The 24,231-nt window shown below is 42.9% G+C and overlaps 1 protein-coding gene across 1 annotated transcript in view; it reads left to right on the top strand.

Moving 5' to 3' along the window:
* Positions 1–16,319: 16,319 nt before the first annotated feature.
* The window catches only part of LOC311058154 (A-type potassium channel modulatory protein KCNIP2-like), a gene marked incomplete at its 5' end in the record, with an annotated part of 194,479 nt that continues 186,567 nt past the window's right edge, over positions 16,320–24,231 (top strand). The window contains one exon of the mRNA XM_084075493.1: positions 16,320–16,392. Within this exon, the coding sequence (XP_083931619.1) occupies positions 16,320–16,392 (73 nt within the window). The remainder of the gene's footprint in view (positions 16,393–24,231) is intronic.

Below are 24,231 nucleotides of genomic sequence, written 5' to 3'. Positions count from 1 at the left end.
ACAAATTTGTATGTTGTAATCCTAAAACTACTTCGTTACATTGAGTAAATTCTTCAACATTTATTAACTTGTGACTTGTAATATGAAACAATAACAACTGAAAACCCCATTTTAGATAACAAACAACCTAAAGTACTTCCTCATAATGTGTACGATTTCAAATCGTTACATAATATTGTTTCTAATAAATAATGAAAGTGGACACTGTATTGTTTGGTCTGAGCATACCTTGGAGCTCATATTCACTGTGGTGAACTGATTAGTTAGAAGTACCAGCATCCTGTTGTTTTAGTTTTTTGTTTGTTTTAGTTCTACTGCTACTTGCATTGCTATATTGCAGCATGTAGCCTATATAGCAAGAATAGACAGCATGCTATCTGAAAAAAAAAAGAAACTGTGACATGTATTTACTTGACAAGGGCATTAATCAATGTGTGTGTGTGTGTGTGTGTGTGTGTGTGTGTGTGTGTGTGTGTGTGTGTGTGTGTGTGTGTGTGTGTGTGTGTGTGTGTGTGTGTGTGTGTGTGTGTGTGTGTGTGTGTGTGTGTGTGTGTGTGTGTGTGTGTGTGTGTGGTTCAGCCTCTGCACGCCACATCAATCAGCCACTCAGTTTGTATTGACTGAGGATGGACGGGGGACAGTTGTCAGCTTTCTGCTCTCTGAAGGATGGGGGTGTGTGTGCCATTTGGAAGTTTCAGCCACTTTGTTTTTTAATAGTTCTTATCGAGAGCTGATGTTTTTCCTCCTTATTCCACCCCCGTCAAGCCTAGAGGCTCTGAAAATGGCACAAATGACGACTTGCGCAAGTTATTTCACAATTATTCCATATCTATTTTAGCTGAGGGGCAGAACTGTTCCGGGAAAGAATAATTGGTGGCGTGTTCCTGCTTTGTCTTACAGTATACCTGACCTGCGGATAATGGATTCTTGGGATGCGACATGCAACATGAAAAGTATAGCAGAATCCAGCAGACATTAACTAGCCCCCTTCTACGTTGTTTCACTGCTGCACTGATGGTGGGCCTCTATCACTTCAAATAGGACAGCAGTACAGTGGTACAGTACCTTTGCGATTACCAGCTATGGCCACTCTACCTCCTGAGTCAGTGCCGCCCCATGCAAACAAACACACACACACACACACACACACACACACACACACACACACACGCGCGCGCGCGCATGCGCACACACACAAATAATTGCTGATGCACTTCGGTTTGGGGATTTTAAGGTGTAGTATTAATATTCACAAGGTAGGTTGTCTCATGAGAGATGCAAGGAGAGGTGTCAAGGACAATAACTCCTTGTAGCGGAGAGAGGAGAGGTAGTCTCCTCCTCGTCCTGTCCTCTCCTCTCATCTCCTGCATCCTCTCCTCTCAACGCTGTGTCCTCAGACAGAGGATCAATCAATTGTCGGGGCGACACCGCCACTGATCAGACGACTCGTCCTGAGTGTCTGTATGAGTGTCTGTATGAGTGTCACTCTGTATGAGTGTCACTCTGTATGAGTGTCTGTGTGAGTGTGTCACAGCCTGACCTAGTTCTGTGTGTGGGTGTGTCTGGAGCTGCTCCCCAATGTAAATCTGCAATAATACATGCAATCGATCGCCTCTGCAACCAAGCCATCCCAATTTAACCACTTAAAACCCCATATGGTTGACAGTCCCTCAGGGCTCTATACTGGTGTCTTTTCTGTTTTCTGTTATTGTGGGTAAAGCTTTTGCTGAAAGTAGCCGATGCGAAAGCTTTCCCCACAAATACGGATGCTGGGGTTTAAGTGGTTTAAGCCTCAGCCTCAGTTCTCAAAGTCGGTATACCAGGAACCTCCAGCGTGTACTCTCAGAGGTAAATGAGAACCACTGCTCTAGTCTTCACCAGATTGTCTTGTGTTCTCACCAAAGCTCTCAAGCCATAGTTTAAGCCTTGTTTGTGACTAAGCACTGACTCATGCTCTATTTTTTTAGACAACAACGATGTTTGCCCTTGCCAGCACCTCTGCCTCGCTGACTGCCTTTTTTTCTTTTTGTACCTCTGCCTGCCCACTGCTTTTGCTCTTGGCCTCCCCTTGTCTGGTTTTACGTTTCGCCATTAAAACTCACTCTGCTTTGGAGTCCTTCCCAGGGAGAGTGTGTTCCAGTGTGGGACTAATCCAGTCATAAACTAACTAGACAGTTACTACTATAGTGGGATTAAATGAGCGTTGTCCCCTCATAGTCAATCGATTAATCTGTCAGTTTGGTCTCAACCGACCAAGGCTTTGTTAGTGGATTAGTCTTTTCCACCACTGCTGCCTCCCTCCCTCCACCCACACACACACACACACACGCACACGCACGCACACACACACACACACACACACACACACACACACACACACACACACACACACACACACACACACACACACACACACACACACACACACACACACACACACACACACACACACACACAGAAAGTGGTCAAGTAATGGCACAGCATATTAGCAGTCTGTCTTCTGTGTTGAAAGAAGATCCAATTCCAGTGGTGGAAAAAGTACTCTCTTTACTTACCGTACCAATACTGCAATGTAGAAATGCTCCGTTACAAGTAAAAGTCTGGAATTCAAAATTGACTTGAGTAAAAGTACAATTGTTTTGACATCAAAATGTACTTAAAGTCCATGAAGTATTATGCAGAATGCCAGTTTCAAAAGTTATCATTATGTCATTTATATAAATCTTTTGAAAATAGCTGATCTACAAGCTCACAACGCGTCGAATCGCGACACGTTGTGAGCTTGTATAGTGTAGTAGAAGTAATAGTGGAGTAGAAGTAAAAGAAGGTAAAAAAATACCTCAAAATTGTACTTAAGTACAGTACTTGAGTAAATGTTCTTAGTTAATTTACACCACTGCTGTCTAGCTGTGTTGAAAGAAGATCCGATTCCAGCTTGTGTGGACCGGGGACCTCAGAGAGAGGATTTGTGTGCTGATGAATAGGATCATTGGATAAAACGTCATCGGAAAACAATTACAGTCAAGAGATGTCATGCATTTGGGGAATTTAATTAAATGCTGACAGACTGAATAAGCAGTCTCAGTTTTGTTTACAGTATCTGGGTTTCATGGTAATTTGTTCTACTATGCTGGCAGTGTTGCCGGGTGAAAGTAGGTCCCTTTGAGGGTGCTCTATTTAGATATACACAACTAATAATAAAGCCGTGTTAACTTACGGAGTTGCTGTAAATCGGGCAAAAAACATGTACGATGTAATGGTGCACTGCACAGATAACATCTTGCCTTGCCTTCACAGTAAAAGTCATGAGTTTTCGTTTAACTTAAATGGAACGAAATGGAGACGTATACTAGGGTCCCTTTGGTTCCATTTACAGTATACACTGTATACACTCTCTGAGTGAAAGGTAGGGTACAAACTGAAAGTTTTTTGTTAAAACGTTAAAGCACTATTCTGATAGTAATCATTGCCATAGAGAGTTTGTTCAGTAACAGGAGTCTCCATGTCGGTCCAGCTCTTTGATAAACAGAAAATACATTTTCATTGACACAATTTCAGCCAATCAGTGAGAGTAGCCATTTATCAGCATCATTGTTATAGTGTTCCACTTTTGTCTGCTCATTTCTTTCTGTCATCACTTCCAATTTCACTTGTTTAATCTGTATCCTGTCTGAGTTCTCTATCCTGATTGGATAAAATCGGTATCCTGACCTGAAAATGCATTTTCTGTTTTTATAAAGAGCTGGAGAGACATGGAGATCCCTGTTACTGAACAAACACTCTATAGCAACGAGTAGAATATAGAGCTATTTAACACTTATTTTATCCAAAGTAAATCACTTACCCCACCTTTAAATCAACACTCTGGAATTTCCAGTGTTGGCACCATGCCCAGCATTCACACTATTGAGTTGTGTGATACAACAAGGTTGTCTGTGGGTCACCGTACAGTCCATTTGTGTGCGCGCGTGCGCCTGTGTGCTTGTGTGCTTGTGTGCGTGGAGGGTATCTAATGCAATGTATGGAACCCCCCGCCTCGCCGCCACAGACAGCGGCCATGCATCAGCAGCTTGCTGATTTCCTTTATTTTGGCTCCCACGCACTGAAGCCCGGCTAACGCGCCACATGCATCGATCCGCCCACTGCCTCCCCATCCTTCATGTTCCCTTCTTCTCCTCTTCTTCACCTTCATTCTGAATCCACCTTTACCGCTCTTTCTCTCATTTAACACACTCAGACGTCAAATCACTATCCAATTGCCCGTGTCTGTGAAATATTTAGAATTGCCGAGCATTTAGCCGCTATCAGATGCCGGAGAAAATTATGGCAACACGGGGGATCCAAATCAGGGTTGAAAGACTGAAAGACAACCTAAACTCAGCTCTTTTCTGGTGTGTTGGTGTGATGGGAACATTTATTGTTTTCATGCTGTGGCAGGAGTTTGGCTGTCTAGAAGGGGGTCTGTATGTTTGTTTGTCTGTCTGTCTTCGTGTCTGGCTGTGTGTGTCTCTGTGTGTCTGGAGATGAACTCACAAACTGCTGGACCGAGCAGGGACAAACTTGTCCACAGAAGTACCTTCACACATTTTTTTTATCTAACTTTCATTTTATTATAGAATCATGGGGCTGAAACCTTGCCCCAACTTGGAGTCATACATATCTCATAAGATAACCAAGGTCCACACTGGAGCCACGCCATGCATGTGAATTCCGAGATCTACGTGATTCCATTTTTATTATTATTAGCTGTGTAGTACACCCGTTATATCAGAGTATACTTGGAGGACTCTCAAAATTGGCCTGAAAAAACTAAATCAGGAGACCAAAAGGGGATGTATGTATAATTTTTCCATCTCTTTTGTAGGCCTACACAATAGTGTTTGTATTTGTCGATGACATCTATTATAGTGTTAATTTTGTATGCCATGTTTTTTTTATGTTTTTGATTTTAATGCCTTTATTTATAGGACAGTGGACTGACTGGAAATGGGGAGAGAGATGGGGAGTGACACGCAGCAAAGGTCGTCGAGATCGGGACTCGAACCCGCGACACTCTAACAGGCTGGCATTGCAGCCTAGGGTGCCTGGACCGCAGCCCAGGCCTTTGAACGCTATGTTGAATTGAATACATAGGACCATAATGGAAACAAGTCCCCAGGACTTTTTTGGGTTATCCTTTTAGCTTTAATGTCTTACTGTACCACGTGCTGTTTACATTTCTGACTAATAAAGTATTCATTCAATCAAACAATCAAAACCATCTACGATATTAGTACTATGATGACATAACTAAGACATCTCCATCTTTTGGCATAATACAGATTATTATTATTGTAGATAGTAACTGATAGATAAACTGAATATTATGCAGTGTTTTGCATAATAGAAGCCATACTGAGTCTTGAAACTCCATCCTGGCTCATTCCATTTGTTTTTAATGTAAATTTCTACCTTCCATCCACCGAGCGAAGCCAAGAGAAAAGAAACGTTACGGTTGACTGATGTGGTGTTGTGCTGCATTGTGCCTAAGGAACGCCACAAGAACAAACCCCCAGCTGTTCAGAAAGACAGGTATAGGTATACCGCTGTGTTCTCAGACTGTACCGCCTGAATCACAGTGGCAATGATATCACTATTCTCTCTTTAAAGCAGGGGTCTTCAACGTGTTTTCAGGCCAAGGACCCCCTAGGTGAGAGAGAGAGATGAAGCAGCCAGGGACCCCCACTACATATTGTATAAAATTGTGTTGCAGATTAAACTTTTTTGTAGATTTCATAGAGAGTTTCACATGTTTGACAACAACTACATGTTGGATTCATGGGGGTAGGATATTATAAGCATTCTAGCTTCTTCCTGCTCCTTTTCTAATACTTATTTATTGTTCATTGAGATAGTTGGAATAGTTTTAAAAATATTTTGTATTTTTTACTAAAGAAAAGAAAAAAAGAAATGTTAATATGCATTTTCAGACATAACCACTTAAACCCTCAATACTTTGTGAACTTAACCTTTGGCTCTGTACTTGGTCTGCTCTTTTTTGCTTCTGTACCAAACCTCTTTGCCGAAAATAGCCGATCTACAAGCTCACAACGCCTCGCGCTGCAAGGTGTTGTGAGCTTGTAACTCGGATATTTTCGGCTAATGTCCCCCTCAAAATAGGGATGCTATGTATGGTTGAAGTGGTTAATGTAAAAAACAAAAAAAGGTCCTATCACACAAAGATTTGGTGGCCCCCCTGTAGTAACTCTGAGGACCCCCAATAGGGATACCGGACCCACTGTTGAAGACCCCTGAGTGAAATGATATCGCTATTCTCTCCAAAGCCTAAAATAGACGGAGCAGACAGCAGAGGTATCACGGGTCGCCACTGATCCCTTCAGAATCATTCCAATTCTCCCAACGAAGCGCCCTCACCGTGCCGGAGGGTCAACTCCTCATTTGCATCACATTATCACTGGAACAATTCGTGATTTAAAACTTACCCGAGCATGTGGAGAGCCTGCACTTTATCTAGCCGCAACCTTGGACAACCTACACAGTAAAAATCTTTAGTGTTTGCAATTTAACTCCGAAGAGTGCACGAATGGAAGCAAATGGACCAGTACGGGTCCATTTGCTTCCATTTGTACACACTTCGGAGTTAGAAAATACACAGATTTGGTACTATCTCCAAGGGGAAGTTAAGGTGTTACAGCAGCTCTCATAATCAGCAACAGACAAGAAAAAGAGACATCAATAAAAAACACATTATATAATAAAAAAAAATCTACAATACCTACAATATTCAAAGACAGACTACACTACTAAGAAAAAAGTCCAGCGTCTTGATGTTAACATCCTCCATCCTAATCAGCCTGATCAAGCCAACCAGAGGAGGATTTATACCATTTTATTGCTGAATTTTTAATGGCAGAAAGGATCTCCTATATAGCGCTCCATCTAGTAGCTGTGTATTTTATTCAATGGTGTAAAGTAACTAAGTACATTTACATTTACATTTGTTATTCCACTACAATTATTTGACAACTTTAGTTACTAGTTACTTTGTAGATTTTGATTACATGACACACACTGACGAATACCGAAACACGCCTGTTTGGTAGACTGCTGCTGCGGATCATGAACTTTATTAAAAAAGACTCCTAAGACCTCTACAGAGAGTGTGGATGGTATCTTCCTTCTTACCTATTATCTGAATCCGCAACCAGCATATTCACAAACTTTTCCAGACTGTCCTTGAGTTGAGCGAGCCTTTTCCCTTGAAGTGAGATTATTACAACCTTTTCAGACCACGACCCCCCAAAATAATGATATTTGAACTGGGGACCCCCCAAAATAATCATAATCATATTTGAACTGGGGAACCCCCCCCCCCCCCTGATAAAATGAAATTGAATATCAAATACTGTACCTAACTGAATCAAGCAACTTCAAAACTGTCTTGGGTGCTCACAAAAAACTGAGTGGACGTTAAAATGACCCCAAACATATTTGAAAGTGAAATATCCCTTAATATTGTCACTTCACTGTCATCTGGGCACCCCCCTAAACTTCTTGTGATAACTTGATTTAATTTGGCAGGCACTATACTTAAGTAAAAGGATCTCTGGGACTGTCTGATGAGTCCTATCTTCCTCAGCCAGAATTCCCTGGCTGAGACATAGTATCGGATGGTTTAATTTCCTATGAAGGACGCCCAGATTTGAAATCAGCTGGTAACATTATCATCTGCTGTACTCAGGCACGGATGGGGTTCGAACCCATGATCTTCGGTTTACAAGACCGACGCCTTACCACTTGGCCACCGCGCCCTGTGGAAAATGTGCGTATGCATGCATCAAAATCGAATAATGCTAACCTTAACCTCACAATCACTAATCCTTACCCTAAGACCATATAACCCTATATCCTTAAGCCCTCATCCAAAACCCAACCCCTCAATGCCTATCCCTAACTTCCTAATTGCATCCCTTACTCTAAAAATCTTTTTCAAACCCTTTTCACCATGGGGGACCAGAATGTCCCTACAATGTTGACTTTTCATTATCCTCATGACTCTTCTTTTTATCCCCACAAAGGTGATAAAATACAGTACACACTTGGTCCATGGGGGCAGGTTTGCCTTATCTTGTCTGAACATTGTAATGTTCTTTTGCTATGATGAAATTGTGTTTTTACTGGTGTGGAAGAATATGTAATGGCTTATTATTTGGCTGTTTATAGTCTTGTGATATTTTTTGTCTTCCCCTATCCTAGTATTTGATGTATGTGGGTCGCAAAAACAAGATTCCATGAAAATACATAAAGTACAACCTCATTTTATTATTCTCTCCTCTGCTTCTTATTACGGCACTGTTATCTGCCTCATGCAGCACCTTGACAGAAGGTGCGCCCATCGCTGTGGACTCAAACCTACGTGCCGCCGTGCCTGACAGCATGACTGACAGCCACACGGATCGTGCAAATTCAATTCATGACCTCGATTAATACACAGAACAGCGCAGCCAGAGGAGTTTAGCAAAATCTGACTCGGTTAACACTGCCAAGACAAATGAACTCTGCATGCCATTTTTTTAAGGAAGAATTTGTGGCATTTTGTCACCCAAGTGGCAATTATCTACTCTCCTCAGTTCCTCCTCTATAGTTTAAGTACTGGAATCAATCTCTGTAATGATGATCATACTGCCGTCTTATGCTTGATATCTAATAAAGCAATAAGCCCCAAGAGGTTGTGGTGTACAGTGATTTTAGGACGGCTAAGCAGCGCTGATATAGGCATGATGCAGTGCCTTAATCCCTTTTAGCGGTTCACTGTAAACCCATGGCCTCGCGTGGCTTATTGCTTTTCTAAAATGGTAACCAAGAGTATGGCAACATGAAACTCATGGACATATCACAATTTTTATCACAATTCCACCACAAGAGCAATTTCTACACAAAAAAAGTATACCCTGGCTGCCTGCACAAACAAGGATGTTACACTGTAACAGGAAGGTCCCCATAGAAATGTAAACAAACTTAATGTTCTAAACTTGTCACAGTCTCTCTCTTTCTGTCCCTGTCTCTCTGGCTTTGTTCAGACTGCAAGCGAAATTTAGAGCTGTCTGTCACGTTATTTGCAAGGGATCAGATTGGATTTCTGGATTCAGACATCGTTCACCAATAGTATCTGTATTAGTTGCTGCGGTAACTTTGTAAACGCATGAAGAATATAGTGCACGCACATCCGTGGCCCAGGTGCAAGACAAGCAAAAGTATCATGAAAAAGAATAGAGTCTGAACACTTGTGATGCTGAAAAAGGGTATACACTGGGCCGCAGGGTGCCGGTCCAGGCACCCTAGACTCCAATGCCAGCCTGACAGCGTCTCGCAGGTTCGATTCCTGTTCCTGACAACCCTTGTGTGTATCGCACACACAGAGTTAAAGGGGTATTAACCCTTCTGGGGTCATTTCAGGCTTTTGAGTGCACCACAGGCAGCTTTGATGCTTGATTCAATGAACATGTATTGGTATTTGATATTCATTTTATTATTCTTATCATTCAGAACAATATCAGTCACCAGAGCTAGGAATGTGTGTTTTAAATGAGTCTAACATGGATAAAATGGAGATTCAAGTTGAATGGGTTTACAGTATATAGGAGGGGGGCGTGTCTGAACTAATGAATATCATAAAAGTGACGACGAAGTATCAAGCCTCAGTGTCCATGTGTCCAGACGGAGACACGTCTTTACAAGTCAGATTGAATCACATTTCAGACAGCCAAGGAAAACATGTTTCAAATCAGTTTCATGGGTTGTCACAAAACTGCTTCTATGTCTTGTCCCTTGTGTCATTAAACTTACAATATGCCCTGTCTGATGTCCAGCATCTACCTTCTTGATGTACGTAACAAAACAAGATGTTGTAAAATGCTAAATGAATCATTGAGCAAAGGGAACTATCCGTTTCTATAAAAGGAAGTTGGATTCATATTTATAGTGCATGTAGCTACTACGGGAATTGTGTGACACATGTGGGCTTGAATGAGTATTTCAGTGACAAATAAAGGTCTGACGTGTCAGTGACCTGTGTCTAATTCCACCCTCCCCCCCAGAGACCCACACAGCTGGGCACAGCGGTGAATCAAAGAGGAAACGTTTCAAACACCTCCAACCACAGTCACAAGGTTACATTCACAACGAGGATTTTGACATGCAGCGAATCCGCCGGCGGCTCAGGAATCGAACTCGGACATGCTGTGAGGCATCATTGACTATGCTGTACGCGGTCTTAACCACTTGGCCATCGGCGCCTCATGAATGCTTATGTTCTGATTACTGATGTACTGGAGAGACAGGGAGAGAGACCCCTGTTCTAAGCTTGAATGTTAATTCTGTGTAATCTCTCAAGACAGATAATCACTCAAGACAGATTCTGCTAACAGCAGAATCTGTCAGCACCACTGCCATATACATGTAGTGTTGTTGTTAGTAGGAATAAACACAGAAGCAGTGGTGGAAAGTAATTAAGTACATTTACTCAAGTACTGTACTTAAGTACAATTTTGAACTTTACTTGAGTATTTACAATTTTCAATACTTTTACCTCTACTCCACTACATCTCAGAGGCATATATTGTACTTTTACTCCACTACAATTATTAGAAAACTTGAGTTACTAGTTCATTTCTAGATTTTGATTATTATTACAAAACATACTGTACATTAACCACTTCAGCCCTATATACATTTCGGCCATTTGAAAATAGCAGAGCTCAGTGAGCTTGTAGATCTGCTATTTTCAAAAGCCTTTTATACATTTAAAAACTTGACTTTGGGACATTCTGCATAATGATTATGTTTTACTTTTGGTACTTTAAGTACATTTTGATGCCAATACTTTTGTACTTTTACACAAGTCATTTTTTAATTCCGGACTTGTACTTGTAACAGAGTATTTCTACCTGTTTCTATACACAAACAAGGAGGTGGTGCCCCCAGAGGGAAAGACTAAGGGGAAAAATCTAATGGGTTCCCAGATTGATGTCTATAGACGGGTTTCCGAGCGACGTCATCACAGAGCAGAATGCGCAATCTGCGCATGCCTGGGGGTGGAAGGCGCGTTCGAAAATACAGCCCTGAGCGGCAGTGAGCGCACTGGCCAATACAAACTAATAGGAGAGTGTGCTCCGGTGCGTAATTTCCAAACGCACCCATAGGCTTCCCCCCGCAGCTGCGCGGTCATATTCCTCTCAATGTTTACTAACAGGAAACCTGTCTATGGATTGAATTCTGTGAGACCAGGAGTGGGTGGAGAGATTCACTTTCACCTATAACCAATCAGTGCACAGGGGAGGTTATATAAAGGGCTGGGTGTGTCAGCTTCAGCTTCCCTTGTTTGAGTCCACATGCTGCCACACCAGTGAGTTAGTGTGTTTGTGTGAGATGAATAAGCCCATTTGTTTTCATGACTTATTGCTTGTGTCCTTGAGTTATTATGTCTGCATGTTATCCAGATTAATGACTTCCTATGATGCATTGTTTTGCACCTGTTTAACACAGACATAGAAACATTTGCAAGCAGATAATAGGCTCTACAACAGCCATTTTGGAGAACTTTTTTTGACAGTGAACCGCTAAAAGGGATTAAGGCACTCGGCACTGCATCATGCCTATATCAGCGCTGCTTAGCCGTCCTAAAATCACTGTAGACCACAACCTCTTGGGCCTTATTGCTTTATTAGATATCAAGCATTAAGACGGCAGCATGATCATCACACTTTGAGACCCAGTGGTGTAGTAGTGTTTCAAGTGAGCCAACATGCACAATATCATCACCCTGACTCTGTTTGACCAGAATGGAACATAACCTTAATCAGCATCACCTGTGAAGGAAGTAAGAGGTGGCCCAATTTCTTTCCAATATGGCTGCTGTGCATAGCGCCTATTGCACTGGTGTTGCAGCCACTTCCTACCTACCTGGGTTTAACCACTTGAACCCTCTTGCACTTTGTTGACTGGGGTCCTGAGGGGTCTATACGTGGTCCCCTCCTTTTTTTCCTCTGCACCAAATCGCTTCACTGGAAACAGTGAATCTACTGGGCTTGTAGATCTGCTATTCATGCAGAATATTTGCCTATTTTCACCAAATGTTTGACTATTACGACATGCCCAGAATAGGGATGCAAGGGTTTAAGTGGTTAATGTACGCACCAGCTGGAGGCTCCACGGACCAGTTATGTTTACTCCACACGTCGACATGCAGTACTAGACCAGTGGTTCTCAACCTTTTCAGGCCGTGACCCTGCAAAATAGTCATATTTGAACTGGGGATGACCTCCCATTTTCTTTGACTCTGTTCCACTGATAAATATTGCGAGGCGTTGCAAGCTCATAGATCTGCTTGTTTCAATATTATTTGTTATAGTATAGTTTGTTTATTACTTTTGATGCAGTAATGGTCTTTTTTTTGTTATTAAAAAGGTCCTAAAAGTCCTCAAATTGTCACTCACTATCATCTGTGGACCCCCCCCCCCCCCCCCAAAAAAAAAGAAGTCATGTGGGGACCCACAGGTTGTGAACCACTGTACTAGACTATGCAGCCTTTTCTCAGCAATTATTGCTATCATAGAGAGCAATTTATTAACACTAACACAAAATATTATGTATCTTTAATGGACAAAGAATAGAATGAGTCATCAATTACAGAAGAATTACAGTATGTTCTTACAGGACCTGATGTGAGTGAGTGAGTGAATGAATGAATGGAAGGTTGGAGTGATTACGGAAAACGCAGGCAGAGAGAAAGACAGGTTGACAGATTGGGACCAAAATGTCAGAGAACGAGAGCTGAGAGAGAGTGGGGCACAGAAGGCAAAACGGAGGGAGTAAGAGAGAGGAAGAGGAAGGGAGAGACAGAAGGCTTCCCAGAGCTGCTGTGGAGTATTTATAGATCAGACATACTAGGCAGAACCTCTGGCTGGCAGAAGCGGTACCCTACACTCCTTGTTGCTGCGTCTGTGTTGCTTATGTGTGTGTGTGTGTGTGTGTGTGTGAGAGTGTAACTGGGTGGGGACTGACTCGGAAACATTAGTAAGTCTTATTGAATATGAATGGACGACTGCAGGCTTACCAACTCCTGGGGCAAACCGAATGAATGCATGAATGAATAAGTTGATATATTGTTCTTGTGCCAGCCACTGTAAAGAAGAAGAAATGTATGCTATACAGTATATCGTCTGTCGGGTGGAAACCTCATATGTCCAAAACTGTTGCTTTTCAGGATTAAAATAAAAAAATGGCAAAAGTAGCAGATCTACAAGCTTGCAGATCTGCTAATTTGATGCCTTTGTGTGACACTGTAGTATGATCAAGTAGGGCGTTCATTTAAAAAAAACACAAAAAGGTAAAATATGGAGATAATAGGTTTCTGCTCGACAGCAACGACGATGGCCTACCCATTGCGTATAGGTTATAGGCATGCCATGCCATGGATGTCTTGGACTACAAATATTTCTGCCTTTGTCGTTTCATTATTTATACGCAGAATGTGTGCATTTTCCTTTTTTGTTCACACACTGTGTTTTTATGGCATGGCTCTGATAGGAGACTGGAGGGTCAGCCAGTCTGCCCAGAGCTAATCTCACAAACCGCTGGACCGGTCAGCACCAAATTTATTGTGCACACAGTTCCAGTCGGCCAAAGTACCTCCTTTTCATTTTTTGAATATATATATATTTTTAATGTGGTTGCTGTCGGGCAGGAACCTCATATCTAAAAAAAATAACATCATAAACTAGAAAAAGTGCTCCTCGGAGCACAGGTCTCCGCCAGGTTAGGTAGGTTATTGTGGCCTCCTGGTGGCGCTATAACAGGCCCATGTGAAACATTTGGAGCAGAGGTTCTGAATTGGCATCCAGGGCGTGTGTGTGCAAAGTTTCGCTGCGATCAAGCCAACGGTGCGGGAGATTAGCTGTTCACAGACGGACACACACGGACGGACGGACGGACGGACGGACGGACGGACGGGGGGTAAAACATACACTCTCGCCATGCCTTCGGCCTGGCGGAGACAATGAATGCCCTACTTGTACATCATACAAGAGTCTCACAAAAGTAGTGACGCCTTGTGAGCTTGTAGATCTGCAGTAGATCCATGCCTTGTGAGCTTTTAGATCTGCTATTTTCACTATTTTAAAATGCTTTTGAAATAATAAAGCAGGAGAACGGTTTTGGACATACAAGATTTCCACCTGACAGCAAGACATTTGAAGTCAATTGGGCTCAGATTGGCTGAAACCTTGCACACATTTGGAGTCATAGGTCATTCTTATAGACAAATCATAGATGACTGGCCAGTGGCCACTACTCGCACTTCGACATTCACATGATTGGAGAAGAAAACACTTTGATTGTATTCAGTTGGTTTCCCCAAGACACTCTGTGTGTGTGTGTGTGTGTGTGTGTGTGTGTGTGTGTGTGTGTGTGTGTGTGTGTGTGATGAACAACATGCAGCTTCACTTGTGCTCCTCTGCAGCACAATTGTTTGAAAGTTTGAGATGTTTTATAGCCTTTAATGACTGCTGTGTGTGGGAGAGGGCCCACTACACCTGACCTATGCTTTAGGCTGGTTGCATTTTTGAACAAGGAATTTCAAAGTGCTTTAAACGAAACATTAAGCGCAAATTCCGACCCTAGTGCACAAAGAAACACATCATAAAAGGACATAAGAAATGAATACAATAAAAAAAATAGTTTTTGAAACATTGAGAGAATAGAACATAACAATATAAGCTAAACTAACAAATGAGAAACTCCAAAATAAAGTATTTAATGCAGGGCTGGGCTGCCATAACATTGGACTGTTTTTGGGGGGGGGCTGGCGACTCCCCAAGCAGGGGTCTGTCTGCCTGTCCTTCTTATGCCCATATATGGAGATCTGTATATCTGTCTGTCCTTGTCCCTTTCATGGCCAGATTTGGAGATACCTGATGTTATCAGTCAGTATGGCCATATACAGTACATATATAGTCGGGGGGTATCTGCGGTACTGGGAAGTCCTTGTGCAGTGGTAAACGTCTGTGGAGAATGTCTGAAGAGTGCAAAATAATAGGCTCTATTCACAGCAGCCATATTATGAAGACACAGGTGTTACCAATGATGCTTTCCATTCTGGTCAAACAGTCAGGGAGTCAGGGTGGTGATATTGTGCATGTTGGCTTATTGGAAACACTGCTACACCAGTGGGTCTACAGTTGGGGTCCAGGGACACTCATGGGCTTCCAAATGGCCCCTTACAGGTGTGTAACTCTGAGAGTGTACAAATGGAACCAATTTGGTTCCTATTGTACACTCTCAGAGTTATGGGGGTCGTGGAAACTACTGTGCTAGACTAAATGGAACAGAGCCTTCAGTAGTATCATTGGTAACACCTGGGAAGGAAGTGATAATATGGCTGCTGTACATAGAGCCTATTGTGGAAAGTGGACTGACTAAGAGTTATCAAATGGCAGGTGTGGGGAATTCAACAGGTGTGGGGAATTTGACAAATCAAGCCTACGCTGAGGTTGTCATGGCAATCAATTGGCTCATTTGGGCCACAGCCAGAGTCTTGTCTGATGGTTCTGGACATGCGCCTGTACGACTGAGTCGACTCTGAGTCCGGGCACTGCACTATCACTCGGGTCGTCAGTCTGAGGTGTGTGTGCGGGATTTGAAGTTGGACGGTCGAACGGTTTTCGAGATAAGTGGATTACAGACATACAGATACAGAGATTCAGTGCATTTTAAGATGCATACAATTTCATCAATCAAAAAGTAGGTCTACAGAAATTGATTTGATGACTGAAGCAATGTAAGAACTAAGAAGACTCCTTTAAACCGCTCTTTAATGTTATGTATTGCGCTTTTTGTGCAGATCCAAATTTAAAAAAAAATACGCGCGTGCACACACACACACACACACACACACACACACACACACACACACACACACACACACACACACACACACACACCAAACAGAGGCGCGCCAGTAGCCTCTAAGTTCAGTGCGAGTAGCAGCCAGTAGCAGAGCGCACGGCAGCAGAGCAGACTGACGGATTGACTGGGGGAATAAAGAACCGTTACTTTAACCGGCTGCCTTATGACTTGTTAACGGGTGTAGGAACCTTATGACTTAACGGTGTAGGAACCTTATTACTTGTTAACGGCGTAGGAACCTGATGACTTGTTAACGCTTGTAGCGAGCCATCCATCCTTCGAGAGGCGATCGAATCGCAGAGATAACCGTTTCCACACTTTCACATTCCAGCGCACGGGACGCACGGGGGGATAACATGAAGGCGAAAAACCTTGAGCAGAGCTTGTCTGATTCCAGGGAGCTGGACGGGTCCTATGACCAGCTGACCGGTGAGTGAACGGGCACTAAGAGCCCCGGCGATACATGTGTGAATACTGTAGGGTAACAGGATAGGTGGGCACTTATAGGGACATCTGGGCACCTTGGCGATTTTCTCCAAAATGTTAAAAAATAAAAGATTTGGAAAATATTTTAAGTACAGTAAAGTATACATGATTAGAACATGCTCAAACATTCGACAATTAAGGTCTAATATGTCCACAATTGCTACTACCTGTACATGCAGTCATTTTGGGGCATAAACAAGAAGTTGAAGGATAACATTTAGTCTGATAATAATGTAGGCCTACCGTGCATGTTCACTTCATACTTTACATTACTTAAGTCCATTTTTCAAATATGTAATTGTTTTTTAACGTTTTGGACAAAATTGCCAATTTTACATCGAGGTGCCCAGAAGTCCCCTAGTGCCCACCTATCTACCTGTATCCTGCTGTAGCCTGTGGTAAAAGGTGCAATATGTCATCCATAGTAGTAGGCTATATATACCTCCATTAGTGCTGTTCTGTCTAACTTCTTTGTAGGATCATGGATAGTTGACATTTCGCAACCTGTTCACTGACCCCAGTGTTTGTCAACCTTTCAAGGACCAAAATGTATATCTTTGAGACCTAACATCTACACTGTTTTGATTGACAAGTACAGTCAAACACCTAGTCTAAAAGGACCACACAAAAAGTCCAGTGGAGGTCCTATATATATATTGAATATATATATATTATCTGTAATATCCTGGGAGTTAGTTTTAACACTGAGACTGTGCAAATGGAACCAAATGGACCTTGGTTCCATTTGTCTAACTGTCTCAGAGTGAGAGAGTTACCATACCTGTAACTGTTCAAGGACCCCGTGCGGGTCCCCGTACCCCACATTGAGAACCACTGCGCTTAACCTGTTGTGGAATAACAACGCACAGGTAAATATAGATATTACCGTTAAACACCTGTTTTGGTCACAGAAATAAATACATATTGCATCTTTTAAGGGCATGTGTTGTACTGTATGCTGTTGCGTAATGTGCTGTGTAATGTTGGCGTGTGATGGATGGGTTGTCTGTCAGAAAGATGATGGTGTGTGATGAAGATGATGGATGATGGAAGATGTTGGTGTGTGATGGAAATGTCTGTCAGAAAAAGAAAAAGGCAATGATGATGGTTTCGCTGACCTGGCTCTTCCATGGGTGACTGACCACGATGTTGACTTTTCCGACCAGTCGGTTCTTGGCTTTATAAAAGTGACTGTGTGTCTGATTATATCCAGGCACTTTCTTCTGACCAAGGCGAGTGTTTGGTTGATCGTTGCGATCAAATTGCTCTTTTTAATGGCAATTGAGTCATTAATTGTATTCAGTTGGTTTCACCAAGACGCAATAGTAAATGTGTGTGTGTGTGTGTGTGTGTGTGTGTGTGTGTGTGTGTGTGTGTGTGTGTGTGTGTGTGTGTGTGTGTGTGTGTGTGTGTGTGTGTGTGTGTGTGTGTGTGTGTGTGTGTGTGTGTGTGTGTGTGTGTGTGTGTCCTGTGCGCGTGATTCTTCCTTCTGTACCTGAGGGCATATTTTCTGTGTGTGACCTGTGCGCGTGATTCTTCCTTCTGTACCTGAGGGCATATTTTCTGCTTGGTGTTTTGTAATGTGACACAGATGGAGCTAAATGCCAGCCACAATAGGATGGAAACATAACGTCTCTACCTTAAACACCCCTAGTCTCGTCTGTTCTCAGCTGTTTGTATGCAGAGTGAAGTGAGGACATGCATCTCCAAGTCACTTTCAACGTTTAGCCTTTCTAACCGTGCATTGATTGATTGAATACTTTATTAACAGTTTGCAAAAAGTACAGTGGTACGATTATACAATGACGCTGTAAGGATAACACAAAAAGCCCTGAGGGCTTATTTCCATTGTGATATCCTAGTAATCATCAACACTAGTAGCAATGAACGTATATTATGTAGCCTACAGTTGGGGGTGGGGGGGCATTTCTGCTGATTTATCCTTAATTGGACCAGTTAACATTTGCAGACATTTTATGGTCATTTTATTTTATTTTATGGTGGTTTTGAAGGAGGGTAAGGAGTCACACTGTTTTATGTCGGTTGGTAGGGCATTTCACATTCTGGTGGCATAGCAGTAGAACGAATTTTGTGCCTAATCTGGTTTGAGTGAGATCAGTGGAGCTCACCTCTGGTGTTGTTGCCTGTGTGTGTCTTTTACGCTATTGAAATAGTCTGACAGGTCAGGTACTGTACACAGGCATCCCTGTTTTCTTGTGTATCCTGCAGACAATATTATTGTTGATGAAACAAACCAACCGAGTGAACCTGCATTTTAAGTTTTAAGTTTCCAAGCATCACACTGATCACAGGCAGCATTCCATTGTGATTTGAGCAGCAGTGGTCACTGTATCTGTGAGATGAGAAGAACTATTGCTTAATAAGTGCCATGCTGTCTAGAATTTTCTTAACCACTTATGGTTGAGCGGAGTCCCCCATGGCTCTATGCTGGTGTCTTTTGTCTTTTCTGTTATTTGTCGGATTTTTTTTGCTGAAAATGTAAGCTTGTCGATCTGCTATTTTCCCCATAGCACAGATGCTTGGGTTTCAGTGGTAAATAAAAACGCTTGTATTTAAGGCTGCATGAGCACACCACACCTCAAGCTTGCGGATGGATGCGGAGGGAAGTTGTGTCGGTCCAGACAGGCACAGCTGTGTGCCTGAGGCTCTGAGTCTGTACACACAGCCGATCTAATCTCCTTTCCACTCGGTCTTGCATTAAAGCAGCTAAACGGCCCTATTTGGAGCACATTTAATGCATCCCAATTTTAGATAAGATTGCTGGATCTCTCTGCTGTGCGTGCGTGCGTGCGTGCGTGCGTGCGTGCGTGCGTGCGTGCGTGCGTGTGTGCGTGTGTGTGTGTGTGTGTGTGATGAACAACATGCAGCTTCACTTGTGCTCCTCTGCAGCACAATTGTTTGAAAGTTTGAGATGTTTTATAGCCTTTAATGACTGCTGTGTGGGAGAGGGCCCACTATGTGCTTTAGGCCAGTTGCATTTTTCAGCAAGGCGATTCAAAAACATTAAGAACTAATTCTCACCCAAGTTCAAAAAGAAACGCATCATAAAAGGTCATTTGAATACAATAAAAAAATTGTTATTGAAACGTTGGGAGAATAGAACATAAGAATAAGATAAACTAACAACTGAAAAACTTGAGAATTAAGTATTTAATGCAGTGCAAGAAAATGGTTCAAATAAGCTCAGTAACAGGCAGCGGCAGAAAACTAAAACAAATGGAGAGTTTGTTTTACAGTGATTGTGAGGCAGGGGACCGCCCTAGTGTAGCGGTTAGAGCATGCACCTTTCATGCGGACGGTTGTGGGTTTGAACCCTGCCAGGGGTTGACGTCAGCAAGGGCATGCGGTTGCAAACGGGTCCCTAACGCCAAATGAAATGGCTTCAGATCTGAGCTCCTGCAGGAGCCACATCTGAAGCCTGTCCTGGACAGGAGTCTCCAGATGTAAAAACAGATGATGACAGGGATTGTGTGAGGCAGATTCACCTTAGTGTAAAGTGCTGACCGTTTTGTTCGGGCGAAAAGTTATACCTTTGAAGCAGCTACTCAGAGCATCCATATCAGACACTCAGAAACATTGACTTTCTGTTCCCCTGACGGCTTGCCCCCACCACCACCCCCCAGAACCGTGATCTTTGCCTTGATGCCACCTGTGACTTTGTCCTATTGGCTCAGGTTCCATAATCAATATTGGATTAGCATTCGACAAAAGGTTACATTTCAAATTTACTGCGGGTGATTGACAGCCCTGACCTGTGAAATAGAGAGTGCAATGATAATATGGCTATGCTCTTCTGACGTATTTAAGTCAGTAGGTTGGAGAGGCTTATTGTTGGTATTACAATGTGCTAGACCCCTAGGAGATGGAATGCTGAGGTGGATTACCACACCGCTACCATCAGCTCCCAGTCCTTCCGCACAACTTGCCGCAGCCAAGCCTCATATACAGTACGCTGAGTTGGCGGTGCCCGTGATCGAACCCATGACCTTGTGGTCCACAGGCGAGAGCTCTATTAATTAGAACATATTAATCCCACAGGGGAAGTTCAGTTTCAGCTTCACCCAGATGATGGCTCGGGGGGGATTAGGAGCTCAGTGTCTTGCCCATGGACACTGAGCCGGGGCTGGGAATCGAACCTGGGATCTTATGTTGCCCTATTTTATACTTTATACATAAGCTTGTTCGCACTTCTTCCAACAAGATCACATCGTGCGTTGGTAGCTTATAGATCTGCTAATTATGTTTCTAAAGTTGCTTGTTGCCACGGTCCCTTGCTTCCCAACGTCCACCCAAGAAAGATGTCTTTTTTCATGAGAGCTGAGGGGACAATTTATTTGGGTGGTGGAGGAACAAATTACATCTCTGCCTTAATTCTTAATGGCTTTTTTGAAAGCTGCAAATTGCATGACTGAATTCTACTATTCCACAACTGCGCGTTGGGCTCCAAAACATATTTAGCCGTGATAAATTGCATGGTTATTAATGCTATAAATAGTAGGAATATACTTTATATGTGATGTGGCTTAATGCTGTGTAGCCAGATATACTGAGCTGTGAAGAGATGCTAATCTCTGTGTTGACATTTATGGCCAAAATGGGTTTTCACAGTAGAGTGTGTGTGTGTGTGTGTGTGTGTGTGTGTGCGTGCGCGTGTATGTGTGTGGGTCACTGCTGTTTTATCCACTGGGAGGACGTAGAGCCTTTGTCGTATTCCTCCCACCCAACACTCCCTGCTGACAGGTGCCGCCCCCAGTCCTCAGGAGTACTTGCATTGATAAAATACCCCTAACCCTAACCCCCCCACACACACACACACAGGCTAAGCCAGATGCTGCGTGGTGGACTCGAACCCCAAGACTCTGCGGTGGTGGGCACTGTGCCACCAGAGCATCGAGTAAGCGTCCCTTTGGGATTTTAACGATTCCCTCTTAACGGTCCGATTCCTTAACGGTTCCCTTTAACGATTCCTGTAGGCCGGGGGTTCCAAATGGACCCTTACAGGTCTGTGTAACTCTCAGAGTTATGGTGGTCCTTGAAATTATAATGTTTGAGAACCACTGGTATTGTAGTTGTATAGCAGACTTGAAGTCCACATACATCTCTGACTGTCTGTGTTAAAAACGGTTCCGGAAATGGTTGCAAAATGTGATGGAACCGATTCCGGTTCCTCAATGTTGGATCCGGTTCCTACGATTCCGGATCCCAACCCTATCCATGGGCCTGTGTGTGAAGGTCCAATTTGACCCTTTCAGAGTCAGAGTGAAGTAGATTTTGCAGTGTGTGCACTACAATGTGATTTGTGTGAAGACTGCTGGGATCACGACTTTATGAGAAAAGATATTTATATAATGTGTGTGTGGGAAGAACTGCTACAGGTGAGTCACTCTCCATAGTTACGAGCAACATGTATGTGTGTGTGTGTGTGTGTGTGTGTGTGTGTGGGAGAGAGGGAGAGGGGAAGGGAGGAGAGAGGGAGAGAAAGAGCTGACCAGAGTTGCTTAAAGGTAGCGTGGGTGGTCTCCCAACCAGCAGCTTTCGATTTGAGTAAAGAATACACCCCCTCCAAAAAAGAAGAAAAACATGGAGTTACTGTGTATTCTTTCAGCCTGCGACAATGCACTAATAATAATAATAATAATAATAATAATGATAATAACACATCAGACTTATGTAGAGCTTTTCTAAGTACTCAACGATGCGCTTCACAGAAAACAAAACAAATGACTTGACACCAAGTGCCCCCCATTGTGTGTGTGCGTGACAGCATGTGAGCGCACGTGTCTGTGTGTACTACAGAGCCTGGCATCCCCCTTTGTGTTTAAGAGTAGAGGCTGAAAGATGAGAGGTAATTATAGAAGCGAGCAAGCACGGTAATCTCCTTTTCCGCCTCACATGCCAAGTGCAAGAGGAATGATATTTCACGTGCACACACACACACACACACACACACACACACACACACACACACACACACACACACACACACACACACACACACACACACACACACACACACACACACACACACACACACACACACACGAGATGGCTGCTCCATACGCAGTAAAATCCTCTGTTAATGTAACCACTTAAGCCCTATGTACACATCGTCGTATGCCGAATAGCAAAAGTAGCAGATCTACAAGCTCACAATGATAGTGATGTGACAATGTTGTGGCCTTGTAAATGTGTAGGGGAGGAGCCAAACGAAGTTCCTGTTTATACACAAAAAAGGAGGTGGTGCCCTCAGAGGCAAAAGCAAAGGGGGAAAAAAACGTTTTAGTTTTATCTTTTGAAATATTGAATGTTTTTAAAACTTACATTTTATACTGGAAGTAAAATGGAGAGGCAAATAACTCCATGTGCCATGTCCTTAGTCCGATGGTCCATTGTTCCGAAGTAGCCTACTGTTGGTCAGACAGCCCCCAGTTAACCCATTTAGACGTGATGCTGATTCTACAAATGCCATCATACTTTCAAGATTTTTCAAAAATGTTCCCAAAATAGCAGATGTACAAGCTCGCTGTGAGCTTGTATATCTGCCATTTTTTGAATAGCCAACGCAAAAATTGAAAATGACACAGATGTTTGCCCGGTTTAAATGGGTTTAAGCAAAGTGTAAATCAGGATTTTAACTACATCCCAACCTTATAATTGGTATGCACCGTTCCTCTTTCATGCTCCGTTTGGCTCTCACGTTCATTTCACGACCTCCAGAAGCAGATCCAACCTGTCACTCCCCATTATTCTCACCCGGACCAACAACAACTCCTTTGAGTGTAGAAGGAGAATTAGCAGTGCTTTTGTATGTGTGTGTGTATTAGTTTATTCTGACGTTGTTTAGTCATTTGCTCTGAGTTGAGTTCAGGTGAATAGGGCCCCAAGACTGTGCTTCCCTTTCGTTACAACAATAATTTTTGGGAGACAAGAATTCCATTTTGTGTGTGGGATGGGTCAGACCATCAGAGATCATGTCAAGCTCTCAAATTAATTGGATATTATTCGTACCTGGCAGAGAGAAATGATCGCCCACAGCAGGGGAGTCAGCACAATCCTAAGGATATGATGCACGCGCTCGCGCCCGCCCGCCCACCCACACACACACACACACACACACACACACACACACACACACACACACACACACACACACACACACACACACACACACACACACACACACACACACACACACACACACACACACTTTCACATACTTATATACTCACTCACTCACACACGCGCACATCCTCGCTCGTAATAATTGGTGTGTATAGTGTAAATGTCTTTTCGCAGAAACTAATCAGATCTAAATATACATAATCATGACTCACACAGGACGGACAGGACCTTGCACCTTGTTTTATTACAAGATGCAAATATTGATTTGATTTTTGAGAGCCCATTTTTGTCAAATGTTGAGAAGAAATTCCCATAGCCTGTATGTTAATCCAGTGGTTCTCAAACTTTTTCATGTCAAGGACCCCCAAAAGGATATGTATTTGGCTGCCGACCCCATCTCAAAAATATTTTTTGCCAATGATGTAATAAGCTCATAGTGTGGCACAGAGTGCCGCGCTATGAGCTTGTAGATCTGCTATTTTTGAATAGCCAAAGTATAAAATATGGTTAAAGTGGTTAAAAGTATTGTGACGCGATATTAACTGATTTTGCTGGGGACCCCCATGGACTCCTGTGGGTCCCCGGACCCCACTCTGAGAACCAATGTGTTAATCCATTTAGGCCTGTTGTAACCTATAT

This window comes from Gymnoscopelus microlampas, assembly GCF_963454915.1.
Source record: "Gymnoscopelus microlampas genome assembly, chromosome: 13".
Classification (NCBI taxonomy): Eukaryota; Metazoa; Chordata; class Actinopteri; order Myctophiformes; family Myctophidae; genus Gymnoscopelus; species Gymnoscopelus microlampas.
This window is presented reverse-complemented; position numbering and strand designations above follow the sequence as displayed.